We start from the raw sequence: 14,074 nt of genomic DNA, 5'->3' as shown, positions 1-14,074 counted from the left end.
CAATACTGTTCTTCTATCTGTAGATATTTTTGCTCACAAGGCCGATTTTTTTTTTTTAAGCGATCATGGGGAGGGAGGGAAAACCCCGTACGTCGTATGAATCCAACTAACTCACCAAAAAGGGGGGGGGGGGCTCTGTCGAAAAAACGTGAGCTACGGATACTCTGAGTTAACCAATAAGAGCAGGGAATGTTTTCAAATGCGACTGGATCATTGACAACAGTGACTGTCAAGGACTGGATCGTTGAGTGTCCTACAATTTCTTAACAACGCAGTATTTCCTGGAGGGGGGGGGGAAGATGGGAAACTGATATCAGCTAAACTCGAGTAAAAAAAATGGACGCAGGTGGGGGGGACCGTCCGATGGAGCACATTTAAAATAGAAATGTCTGTTAAGGGGATAATACGGCATTATTGGAGAAAAATCTTCAAAATGCAAAGGGCAGAACTGAAATCCTTGTGATGTATTGTGGGGGGGGGGGACCATTACATTTGGATACTGTTTGCAAATGTCAACTGTGTTATCTCAGAAACACAAGCATGGCGAGATGATTACTCTTATTTTGGTGAAGAATGTTTGTCTTCTAAGTTGCAGTTTGCTTGGCCATTTGCGGACATCGATCCTCTGGATTCCAACTTTTTTTTTTTTAAACTGGGGTTCAAGGAAGGGCATCCGCGTTCAACCATCTTTAAAACCACACTAAAACTCTGCACTGTCATCGGATCGAATTACAAAATTCCAAAAGGCCTTGAAGACACGATTTTCAATTGAATTCATTTACAAGTTCCCCAAGATTTAAAAAAAATACTCTCTTAAGATTTATCATTTTTAATTTAAGAAATGATTTCTTAATTTTTTAAAAAATTTAAGATTTTTAATTTAAGAAATAATGTATGGCATTCTACTTTCTGTGAGAAATAAGTACTTCTTCACATTGGATGTCACAAAAAAGTAGTTAAAGCTACTACTTGGACTGATTGATTGATTTGTTTGTTTTTTCTTAACTCTCTTGTCCAGGTTTCGAGCCTGCTTGAAGCTTTCTGGAACAGCCGCAGCCAACATGGTGGGCAAGTTGTTCTTCAACGTGGTCCAGACGAAGTGCTTCCTGTTCAAGATGGAGAAAGTGTGCACCAAACGGTCGTGGTGGGGGAAATGCCTCAAACACGAGAAACAAAAGACAGCCATTCTCAGAGAAGCCCTCACCTACTGAGAATCGTTATTCTCGGCGAGGAAGAAGTTCTTGCCGTTGTTAAGGGGCTAAGGAGAGACGTCTGTCTCTCCAACCGATGGAACTCCGCTGACCCAAATCTAGTTAGGCCTTAGAAAAACTGAATGTGGTAGTTTCAATGTTTTTAGGACAAAAAGGAAACGAAGATTTGATTCTCCCCACCCCCTAGGTTTAAAGGGTGTTTACTTTTTCTTCCTCACTTTTCTTAGTTTTATTCTAGAAGCAGTGACTGTCTAGGAATCTTGACAGAGTAAAAATGCTCACGTACAGAACCCACTCCATTTGCATTTCCTGTTGATTTATGTGAATTATGGCAAAAATCATGAAAAAAAGGAAGTGTGTATGTGTTCTTTTAAGGTTTTTTGCTTCTTTAAAAACACTTTATTTTGCTAGTTATATATCGCCAGAAATTAGCTAACAAACAAAATAAAAGCAGTGTAAATTGAAATCAATGCAAAAACAAGTAACAACAATGAAAACTCAAATTCATACCATCTCCGAATGGAACACTAGATGGCGCCACCAGTAGTGCAGCTGTTACGATGGCATTTTAATCGTGGAAATAAGAATTTACCAAATTTATAAAATAAAATGGAGAGGTTTACTTCATCATAAGCGAAATAAAAGCAACAATTCGATAAATAATGTGTACACTAAAAATTCTTTTAAAAAGAGAATTCCAAGCAGTCACGAATGATTGATTATTTGTCGATTCTGCTTTCTTTTTATCTTATCTTTTAGAGATAAGTGTTGACGACACTTCTGTATCGTTAACACTTTAGGCAGAAACCTACACTAAAGAAATATATTTGAATTAAAAATTTATTCATTTGAGATTAAGAAATCTGCTTAAACATCCCCTACGACCAGAAACGGCTTTTCTTTTAATTGCAAAGCGGGGTAACGACTGCAGAAATATGCACAAGAAAGGTCTCTTGATAAGCGATAGCTGGAGGGCTGCGTTACAATCTTATCAAAAAATACTTTCGATGCTTTGAAAGTAGAAAATATGCTAAATTTATCGATCAATCGAACTAATGATTATCCTGAAATAAAATCTGTTTTTTGGGGGGAAGGGGAGGGGGGACTTAATCCTCTCTCCGTATCAAAAACCTGAAAACACTTACAGCTTAACAAGATTGTCGGTCCAATGGTAGCCCAACTTTTTTTTTTTTTTAATCTCATTCAGCTTGTTAAGGCTTGTCCAGACCAATTACAAACCAAATCAAGTGTTTTCTCGATCGAGATTTTATTCCCACTCTCTTCATTCTTATTTGAAATTTTAGATACAAAACCTCTTTCTACCCGAATACGGGAATTTGAGCAAAGAAGAGGAAATCAAACGACAGATGAAATCAATTTATGAAATTAATTTCGGCAAACGAGCATCTTAAAGAAAAGCGAAATCCAAAAGGGAATAAGACAGACAATGAAATCCCACATTGGTTCTACTCGTGGTAAAGTACAGCTTCGGTCTTCGCGAATAAAAGCGAAAAATTCACATCGTTCGTGTGCTCATCGTTTCGCACCATCAATACTGCGGCTGCATATTTGGAGCGTAATTTGTAAGGGTCGCCCGCCTATTTCATCGTTGACGACGTATTTATTGTTGCCATGGAAACATGATGTTCCTCCAGTCTTAAGGCAACAAATGAACCACGCCTTTCATTATACAAAACGAATGCAAATGTTAAATAATGCACAAGAAATGGCAAGATATTTCATACGATGTGGGATTACAGACAATAACTCCGATATTTTAATGACTCTCCTGTAATCTAATAATAATCTAAATAATCTCATTGTTGCTAGGCAACGCTCTATTGCATTATTGGAGAAAGAGAGAGATAACATTAAATTGATCCCTATGAAAAATGTACTTAACAGGCAATTCCACACCAACAAAGTTCACTAAAAATGGTTTACGTGCAGAAACATATTTCTATCTTTAAGAAAAATCAAGAGATAAGACAAGAAACTTTTCTTCGACACTAGAATACGATGAATGACTGACTGAAATGACATTACAATAGAGTGGATTTTCACGTCATTTGTTTCAACAAGACCTTGACGGGTCTTCTGAGGGCAGCAAACCCATTTTTGTGGTCCTAAACAAAGTCAACCCTCTTCGAAGTGGTGGAAGATAAAAATGCGAGGAGGAACGGTTTCAGCCACATTTTGTACGAAAGCAGATGTATTTGGTAGACTCACTGTACTACTGGGGACTGTTTTTAAAGATTCACGTGTATGCCAAATCCACATTTTTTAGTTGTGTCCTTTCGCAGATCTCCATGTTTGTGGTCGGATGTGTGTGTGTGTGTGTGTTTAGAGTAGAAGAATCTCGTTGCAATGTACAGCGTAGAAGATTCACTTGTTATTACTCGTTTGCTGGTGTGTTTAGTACGTAAGTGTTGAATGGACAGTTAACCTTTGTTCCTCTGGCTGGCGACGGTTCTTGTTCAAAAGACGGGAGGCTCTGCTTGCTTTTCCCTACTTGCGTACCAACCGAACTGCGGCCTGTATGAAGCAATAAATTGAATGTCATGTAAATAGATCGATGTCATAGATTTGTTGTTGTTGTGTGACATCACAACAAGATGTATATATAACATGATGATGATAACATTTTCTTGTGCTGTTTCATGAATAAACATTGTTGATGGTATTTTGATTGCTCGCCAATTATTTCCCAAAACATAACACAAAGAGAATAAAAATAGGTCATTTTTAATTATATATTTTAACGTGGCAATTTGCACATTAATACCATAAGTGGGTCAAGGATTCCATATTCAGAAAGCCTCGCTTCTGGAAGTGGAGTCCACAACTCTAGGCCGCTCAAAGAAAGAGCATCTTAAGTTCGATTGTAGTCGCCAACTAGAGGAACTTTTCTAAGCCTTTCTTCGACCGGTTCCCAAATTAGTCGACAGCTGGCACTGGTTTGTGGGTTTTTTTCTCCCAGAAACTTAAGAAAATCGACCATAGAATCTGCACGATTTCATACAATGAATATAGTATTAGGATTAGGGATTACGAGATGGCGGCACTTGTCAACCTCTCTTCACTGGATGCCGTGTATAATTAGCGATAGTCTTGGGCCAGTTATTTCTGATTCGCTACCATTGCACTTCCCATTCACTTTCCAAAAGTCAGAGCTAAAACGACCTCGCGTATTCACTACAGGGGAATAAAATGCGTTAGTGGATTTTATTTTATTTTTTTACATGGAACTTTTTTAAGCCACTTCAGGCCAGTAAATGAACTTATAAAAAGTTAACACATTTTCTAGAATTATTATAATCTAACTTAGCGCAACAAGTGATGATAATTATGGAAAAAGGGAAAAACTTAACTTTCGTCTACAAAGGAATGTTAGGATCTGTCGTTAATGACAGATCCATCATATTAGAGAAAATGGGAGATACATCGGAGAGAGAAAGTGGAAAAAGTGATGCAAAACCTGCATAAAAAGGATGTTCAAATGTGTTCAACGGCATGATTGTAAAAAATTACTATTTTTTAATGTATAAATTATAAAACAAATCCGGTGTAAGAGCTCTATTTCTTCAAATTCACCACTGTTTGAAAATAGGATATTTACGGCTGAACATTTCAAGGAACAAACGGTTTTATGCTTTCTTTGCAATATCATATATTCTAAATCAGTACTTTTAATTTAAAAAAGAACGTTATGAATTCAAATTGCAGATAGAAAGTAAAAATAAGGACCTCTTGACGACGTTCACTGCCGGCTGTGAGACCATGAAGGCCCAAAGTGGTTGCGCGACAGAATTCCCGGATGTTATAACACTCAACCCACCACTCGCCTAGCATTGATATAGTGTGGGTATAGAAAACCTTTATCCGTGGGTGAGCGAGGAAAAAATTGTTCTGTAGAAAGACAGTTTTAATTGTCGAGTTTCGGAAGGTTTGAAGCATAGTATGGGTTAGCAATTGATCAGAAATTCATGGGTTATTTCTAAGGGGCGGGTAAGAAAAGTCCTTTGCTTATTACTGCAATATTAAAAGCATTTCAGAAACAGCTTTTGTAGTTTGTTCATAAACTTCAATAAAGTTTATCTTTTAAAAATTGAATTTGTGAAATAGCTGCAAACGCTTTGTTGTTCCGTGAGCAGTAAATAACGCGTAAATTATACCTTGTTTTCATTTATCTTTAAATTGGAGTAAGCTACGCAAAAAAAAAAAAAAAAAAAAAATTCAGCCACTGAAACAAATCTCGGTGACTTCCTAGTACAGGTATTTTAGATTACCTGATAATATTGGCGATGTTGTTCACTTTCGGCATACGAAAAGAAGTGGAAATTTAAAAATATCTTCTGTAGCTCAGTGGAAGCGATGTTTACACTCCTCAGCGCTAGACCGCCAGAAAAAAGTCTCGTGAGTTCGATTCTAGTCGCCAACTAAAGGAACTTTTCTAAGCTTTCGTCCCGTAAACTCAAGAAAATCGACAGTAGAACCCACACTATTTCAGATATTAAAATATTGAGTTAGGGACCACTAGATGGCGGCACTTGGCGGTTAATTAGTGGTAGACATGGGCCAGTCAATCGTTGATTGGCTACCGGTGGAGATGAAATTCCCACTCAGTCTCCAAAAGTTTCACATTTAGGGATACGGGAACAAAAAAGGCATTATTTGATTTTTTTTTTTTTAATTTTAATTTTAATTTTTTTGATGTACTTGAAGGCCTGTGTAGTCTTGCGACAGCATCGCTTACTCCACAGGACTGGAATTCTGGGAAAAAATATCTCCATGGGCTCGATTTTTTCAGAGGTACTCTTTCCACGCCTTTTATCACAAGTCCTAAGTTAGTCACACCCAGTCATACAAGGGGCGCGCCCACTATTAGGGAACCAAGATAGTGAAGGCGAAAAATATGCTATTGGAACAAAACCACCTAGTAGACAGGCAAAACATAACAGCGTAGGAACATGGAAGGTAAGAACTCTTCACCAGGAAGGAGCATTGGAAATACTACTGCATGAATTAGACAACTACCGATTGGAAGTGATTGGACTCTGAGAAACCAGATGGACTGGAAAAGGAGAATTGTACCATGGACAGTACAAAATCTTAACTACAGACAGGGAGGACAACAAACACCAAGAAGGAGTAGCACTTATATTAAAACCAAAGGCTCAAAACTCTTTATTGTCCTACAATCCTATCTCACCTAGGATAATTAAAGCAAGATTTAAAACATAAATCGGATCACTAACTATTATTCAAGTATACTCACCAACTTCAACATCATCAGGAGAAGCCATTCTATATAGATTTGCGAAAAGCAGTACAGCAGACATCAAGTCAAGATCTCCTAATTGTAATGGGGGACTTAAACACAAAAGTAGGCAAAGACTGGGATGCCTGGCCAAGAGTAATCGGAAAGTTCGAGTATGGAGAAAGCAATGAACGTGGCGAAAGACTGCTAAACGTCTGCTCAAATAATAGACTAACAATAACCAACACCCTCTTTAAACATCCAAAACTCCATTTTCTTTGGGGTTTTGGACATGGATATCACCAGACAGACAAACAAACCAAGAATAGGATAGACTATATTATTGTAAACCAAAGATGGAAATCAAGTATCCTAAACTGCAGATCCTTCTCTTCAGATTGTGGATCAGACCATAAGCTAGTATTAGCAAGCCTAAGAATAAAGTTAAAATCTGGAAGCCCATTTAGAGTCAAAAGGAGACTGAATGTAAAAAAAACTACAAGAAACAATATTCTAAGAAAATATCAACTAGAACTAGATAAAAACCTGAAGGAACTACCAAAACAGAACATAAACATCGAAGAACATTGGTGCAAATTAAAGGAAATAATATTAAATTTGGCAATAAAAAACAATAGGTTACACAGAAAGAGAAAGTAAAAAGGTTAAGCGATCAAAGGAAAAGCATGAAACTAAAACAGAACTATAACAGAAATGAATATAATAGATTAAACAGGAGAAATCAGAAAACTAGTTAAAAGAGACAAGAATAACTGGTTAGAAGAAAAATGCAAAATGGCAGAAAAGCTATCAAAAGAAAATAACCTTCATGGATTATATAAACAAATAGACCAAATTAATAAGACACGGACAACAAAAATTATAATGATCAAAAACAAAGAGGGACAACTAATTGAAAGTAAAACAAAAAGAATGGCCAGATGGGAATAATACTTCAAGGATTTATGTAATAAAAACAGCTCCCAGGATATTACGATTCCAGCCACTGAAATGGAAGCAGAAACAAATATCTTTACCAAAGAAATAATAGCACACAGCATAGAAAAACTCAAAACTAGGAAAGCACCTGGCATTGATCAAATACATGCAGAATTCTTAAAAGCAGGAAAGGAACAACTTTTGGAACCATTATAAACATTATTTGAAAGGATCTACTAAAACGAAGCAGTGCCTACTGATTGGACCAAATCGGTCTTAACTCCTCTATACCAAAAAGGAGATAAAACAGAATGCAATAATTACAGATGCATTAGCCTCCTTAGTATTCGAAGTGAGGTTTTTACGAAAGTACTCCAAAAACAAATTAAGCCATATATAGAACTGGCACTAGGAGAAGAATAAGCCGGTTTCAGACCAGGGCGAAGCACAATTTATCAACTATTCACCTTAAGACAGCTAATAGAAAAGACACTAGAGTACAACCAAAGTTGCCACATAAATTTCATAGACTTTGTCAGGCATTTGATTCAATCCGTAGAAGAGAACTATTTAAAACTACGGAAGATTTTGGAATTCCCAACAAAACCATAAGAATAATAAAGAATCTGTATGAGAAATCTGAAAGTGCAGTACGAATGGAGGACACCTTAACCAACTGGTTCAGCACAGAGAGCGGAGTAAGACAGGGATGCAATTTGTCACCAGACCTGTTCAATCTTACACTGGAAGAAGGCAACCAATAAGTCCTTAAACAATGAAGACTCCGGAATCAAAATATATGGGAAACATGTGACAAATTTAAAATTTGCAGATGACATTGCATTACTAGCAAGCACAGAAGAAAATATACAATGAATTTCTGATAAAGTGAAGGAGGATTGTATAAAATCTGGATCAAACATAAATATAGACAAACAAAAATTATGCAAATTGGAAAAAGAAGCACCAATCTCAAAATTGAAATTGATAGTAAGAACCTAGAGCAGGTAAAAAACTTCACCTACCTTGGAGGAGTTATTGAGTACAATGGTGAAATTATAAAAGATATAAATAGACGAATCAGTCAAGCATCCCAAACCTTTGGACAACTTAATAAAATATGGAAGGCAAGAGACATCAAACAAGTAACAAAAGTAAGAATCTATGAAACAATGGTCATCCCAAAGGTCATCCCTTTGGAAGTGAATGCGGGAATCTCAAAAAGGCTGAAGAGAAAAAATTATTAGTTACTGAAATGGGTTGGCTAAGAAGATTACTTGGAGTATCTCTGCTGGATCGACTAAGAAATGAAAACATAAGGAAACGACTAAAACAAGAAATAACAATAATAGACAAAATCCATGAAAGAAGATTGTGATGGTTTGTCCATGTGACCAGAATGGGAACAGAAAGACTACCATCTAAAGCCGTGAATACAACGATGGAAGGTAAAAGATCCAAAGGACGGTCCAAAATTAGATGGATAGAAAATAAAAGAGGACCTGAAAACCAAATCACAACAAGCGACACCAAACTGGACAGAATTGTTCGGACTCTCCCGGGACAGACAGAAGTAGAAAGAGTTCATTCGGCCTCATCATCATCATCCAAATAGATGATGGAAGGGAAAAGAAGATGGCGGCACTTGTTAGCGGTTAATTAGTGATAGACATGGCCAGCCAATCGTTAATTGGCTACCGGTGGAGATGAAATTCCCACTCAGTTCCAAAAGTTTCACATATAGCGGGAACAAAAAATGCATTAGCTGATTTTTTTATTTATTTTTATTTATTTGTGATGTACTGGAAGGCCTGCGTAGTCTTATGACAGCATCATTACTCCACAGGACTGGAATTCTGGGGAAAAAAATCTCCATTAGCTCGATTTTTTCTGAGGTACTCTTTCCACGCCTTTTATCACAAGTTCTTAGTCACGCTCTGGCGTAGGCAAGTAGGGTTTTTATCTCTCGGATTATCGTTAATCTCCTGGAATTATCAACCAGTAACTCTGGTTCGCAATTCCGCATTTCAGCAAGACGAATAACGAAACTCACTATTCGGGACAACATGTAGTTGTTGTCCCGAATATTATGATTATTATTACGTTACACCTCCAAAGAGTCCAAGGACTCATCGAGGGAGGGCACCTACTCTACACCTCTCCGTCTCCACCATTCAATACACCAACTACATTGAACCGCATCAACTACACCAACGCCATCTATTGCCCAGCACCACTACTATTATTTTCACAGACAATCACAAACATCCATGCTGGATTCTAACCCGCAGCCTTTTGGCTGGAGAGCAGATACGCTAACCACTCGACCAACGAGGCCGGCAACGATCAGAAAATTTTGGTGGAGGTCGTATAGTTTGGAATCGTGGCATGGAGGGAATTCGTGTTAATTTAAAAATAATCACATAGAGGTGATTGAATTTTTCAGTTTTGCCTTACAACATACGTGATGCCAATGAGTTAAAATAAGGGACGGGATTGAGGTGTAGGATTGTCAAAGTCGGTAACGTTGGCGCCCTTCAATCCACTGCTTGCATTAGGAAGGTAAATAAACAGTGAATTTGTGGAAATTGTATTTAGAACTAAATACGATTTCCAGTGGATGATGTCCGCTTTGTTCTTTGAACTTTGTGATATTAACACTCGTGAATGACACGTCGGAGTAACCAAGTCACAATCATGAGACACGGAGAAGGTATTGTCATCGCTCGGAAAGGAACCAGAACATCGCGAGAGACTTTTAAGTTCGTAAAACGTCTTCTCTGGCAAAATTATTGTTCGAAACAGCAGGAAAGCTCATAAAGAGCTTTTTCACATCCTAGATGTCAACTAAAGGGTGCTATCGATGTTGACTGAGCTACGGAGACTCACTCTTTTACCTAAAACGAAGAATTATATCCGAGTACACCGCAAGTCAGAAACGTTCAGGATTATAAACAAATAACCAAGTAAAGATAGTTGCTCCTGAACAAAACAGGAGAAGGAACACAGAAAATAAAAATTCCAATTCTAATCAAACAAAATACGTACTTTAGGTGGCGATGCTTGTATAAGAGTTGGAGAAAATAAATTACATTTATTTTTATGTCATTCCACAGATGAAAGGTTGCAAAGCTAGTACATGGTAGCAGGTGGACTAAGGATTCTTTTTCTATTTTTTAAATTAATTTAATATTTTTCGTATTCATTTTGACATAAACTGGAAATCTTGCTTTGGAGACAAAACATCGAACTTTTTATGATCTCGCATCTCGTAAAGAAACCTATTTCCCTCTTAAAGAATAAAAAGCGATGTTTGGAAAAGGGTATTCTAAGAACAGGGCGATTAACAGCAGGGTATCCCCCACGTGTTTGCTGTTATGGTCACTGCCGTTAATAAAAAATCTTTCCCCCCTCATTCTCCACAAGTTTAACAAAAACATTAAAGCCAACTTCAACAACATCGCCAGACGATTCCTAAATAGGGCTACCGAATTATTTTGGCCATTACGATCTGTATTGTCTCCACCAGTAAATGTGTGCGCTGTGACAAGTTGTCTGAAATCCATCGAAATATCAATAACTCAATAAGTGCCTTATTTGGTGAGTGAAATAACATTTTTATTGGAGTACAATTTAAGACGAATAAGTGCCAACACCAATTTTTCCTTTTCCCTTTTATTTTTGCTGATCACGTGGAAAACCAAATACAATGATAAGCCAGAACAGTTGACATAAGAAAGCTTTTCAAGGTGTCATTCCCCAACCGATTCCACCGAATTCGAATCCATTTGTTCCTCAAGTTCAGATGCGGCTCGTGCATAAGCACTGTGGAACTGCAGCACCCCCAATTGTTCTCGATATATAAATATATTTATTAATTTATTTATATTTGCTTGAGGCCTGTGTAGCTCAGTGGAAGTGGCGCCTCTGCGCTCGAAGTCAGACTTAAGTCCAAGTCTAGTCGCAGACTGGAGGAACTTTTTCTAAGCCTTTTCTTCGACTGGTTCCTGAGTTAGTCGATCTCTGGCACGCACAAGGGGGTTTTTCATCCCGTAAACTCATGAAAATCGACCGTAGTACCCACATTATTTCAGACAGTGACATATTTATATCTTGTCAGGGTTAGGTACCAAGAGATGGCAGCACTTGTTTGCCAGCCTCTTCATCGGTGGCTGCTATAATTAGTGATAGACATGGGCCAGCTCTCTCTGATTGGCTACCGGTGGAGATTGAACTGCCCACTCAGTCTCCAAAAGCTGGATAGGGTATAAAGGCCTCGCCTTCTCCCTATAAGGGAATAAAAGGCGTTAGCAGATTTTTTTTTATATTTGTTTGTAATATTTGATTTTATCATCAACAATCCTATACAATTCTCTTATTTTGTATAAAAAATAATAAAAATCCATCTTGTAGCGCACTCTGTGTTACCACAGTTCTTAAACCAAAATTATTTTTTTTAGATTACCGAATAATATTTCGATATTAGTTTGAGAAACGAATTCTTCTTTGTTATATTTAAATATTTAAAATGAGTAAAATCTCACGTTACATGTCCTTTAAAAGACTTTTTTAATTCTTTTGTCCTTAAATAAAAATTAAGTTACTGCTTGTTTCCATTTACCCACAACAGATGGCAGCACAATGAAGAGCTTTAACTTTATCTCAATATGTACAATATTCTTTAATTGTATTTTGCGTAAAATAAGTCTAATACCTTTTTATTCTACAGAAGGAGCAAGTGGTGGGTCTTGTAGGGAAAGATGGAAAGAAAGATAGATGAATAAAAGGATTTTCTCTCAATGTAAAGAAACCTACGTTGAAGATAAACTACTTTATCTGGAATATTATTGCGAACAATGAGGTTACTGGAGATGCAATATTTTCGCACCAAATAGCAAGCGTTATGACGAGAAACACGTGGTGATTTATGGCACGGGATCCCCTAGGAATTAACAAAGATTTTTCGCAATTTAGCTGCTGAAATCGGAACAATATCGTCCTTGGAACTTCTTTGGGAGATGGACCGAGTCCTTGAATCTTTATCCCTTCATCTGATTTTTATTGTGTATGAGAGGATTATTGTGGGTAATTTACCCGCTCATTGTGAGCAATGTAAGCTGTATTAGCTTTATCTTGCGATGAAGGATTTTGGTTTTTTATGTTTGAAATGATCTGAAGGTTTGTAGCCTGTTGAATTAGCTGATTTGGGTGATTATCTGTGTCTGTGAAGAATTTTTCTGCAATGCCTGTCATGTAGGTCTTAATATCTGGAAGGTTGGCTTCTTGGTGTAACTGGAGGGTTCTCATGAACCAAGGGGCATTAAATGCCATTCTCAGGCATTTGTTCTGGATCGTCTGTAACCTGTTGATGTTGCTTTTAGTTGTGTGTGCCCAGGTTGATGATGCGTAAGTGAGTCGTGGTCTTATTACTGATTTACAGAGGAGGATTTTGTTATTTACGTTGAGGAAGCTCTTTCTATTCAAAAGTGGATGTAGCTGTGCTATTCTGACTTGCTTTGGTGGAGATACTATTTATGTGTGTCTTGAAATTCAGGCGTTTGTCAAGACGAACTCCTAGATATTTGGTAGAGTTGTGCCAAGGGATGATTTTTCAAACATTTGTATGTTTGTGTTCGGTTCTGCTTTACGTCTGGTGAAAAGTACTGCCGAGCTTTTTCCTGGATTGATGGCAATGCGCCATTTGGTGTACCAGTCCTCTAATTCGTTGACTTCTCTCTGTAGCTTGTTTGTGGCCAGATGTGGACGGAGGGATCTGGCTACGATAATTGTGTCGTCGGCATAGAGGGCTGTGATGGATGGGGAAAACCTGCGGAGATCAGCCATGTATATGGAAAAGAGTAGTGGAGATAGCCTTGTGGGACTCCTGCAATGACTTTCCTTTCTGTGGATCTGATTCCATTCAGTTTTATTTTAAATTGTCTGTTACTGAGATAAGATCTGATAAGCAGAACTAGTGGTAATGGAATTCCTGCTTGGTGTAGCTTAAAAATCAGACCATGATGACAAATTCTATCAGATGCTTGTGTTATATCCAGGAAGACTGCGCCATAATGTTGGTGCCATTAATATATCCTTGGATGATGTATTCAATGATTCGATAAATTTGGAGAGTTGTAGAATGCTGTTTTCTGAATCCGAATTGCTCTTCTTGTATGACTTGGTTGTTATCTGTTGCCTCTTGAATCCGTGCGAGTATAGCGCGTTCGGCTATTTTGCCTACACATAAGGCTGATCGGTCAATAATTCTGAGGAAACTGTGCATTTTTCCCAGCTTTTGGAATTAGGAAGACATCCGCAAGCTTCCATCGCTCCGGGAAATAATTTAGCCGAAGGATGACATTGGTGATGGCTACAAGATGCATAACCCCTTTGCGGGGAAGTAGCTTGAGCGCCTTGTTCCTTATACCATCTGGACCCGGAGCCTTTTTGTTGTTTAGTTTTCTTATGATCTCATTTACTTCTGTTGGTGACACGGATTTGTTGTTGGATTGGAGTGAGGCGTTTTGAGTTATTTTTCGCACTTGAGTGCAGATTTATCTTATGAAGCTTAAATCTATATTGTATAATTGGGACTGCACTGCCTTTCTAAGCTGTCTACAAATGCTTCTGCCTTTTCCTCATCAGTGTAGGCGACTCTATATTC

The 14,074-nt window shown here is 37.7% G+C and overlaps 2 protein-coding genes across 2 annotated transcripts in view; one reads left to right on the top strand and one right to left on the bottom strand.

Moving 5' to 3' along the window:
* Nucleotides 1-2,134, top strand: part of LOC150095781 (uncharacterized) — a 28,824-nt gene extending 26,690 nt beyond the window's left edge. The window contains exon 2 of the mRNA XM_090410445.1: nt 1,019-2,134. Within this exon, the coding sequence (XP_090266571.1) occupies nt 1,019-1,211 (193 nt within the window). The 3' untranslated portion in view covers nt 1,212-2,134. The remainder of the gene's footprint in view (nt 1-1,018) is intronic.
* The window catches only part of Aldh7A1 (aldehyde dehydrogenase 7 family member A1), a 453,020-nt gene that overhangs the window by 267,881 nt on the left and 171,065 nt on the right, over nt 1-14,074 (bottom strand). The window lies entirely within an intron of this gene.

This window comes from Typopeltis vanoorti, chromosome 20, assembly GCF_054136105.1.
Source record: "Typopeltis vanoorti isolate ZY-2024b chromosome 20, IOZ_Tvanoo_1.0, whole genome shotgun sequence".
Lineage (NCBI taxonomy): Eukaryota > Metazoa > Arthropoda > Arachnida > Uropygi > Thelyphonidae > Typopeltis > Typopeltis vanoorti.
Note: the sequence above shows the minus strand (reverse complement) of the source record. Positions and strands in the feature narration are given on the sequence as shown.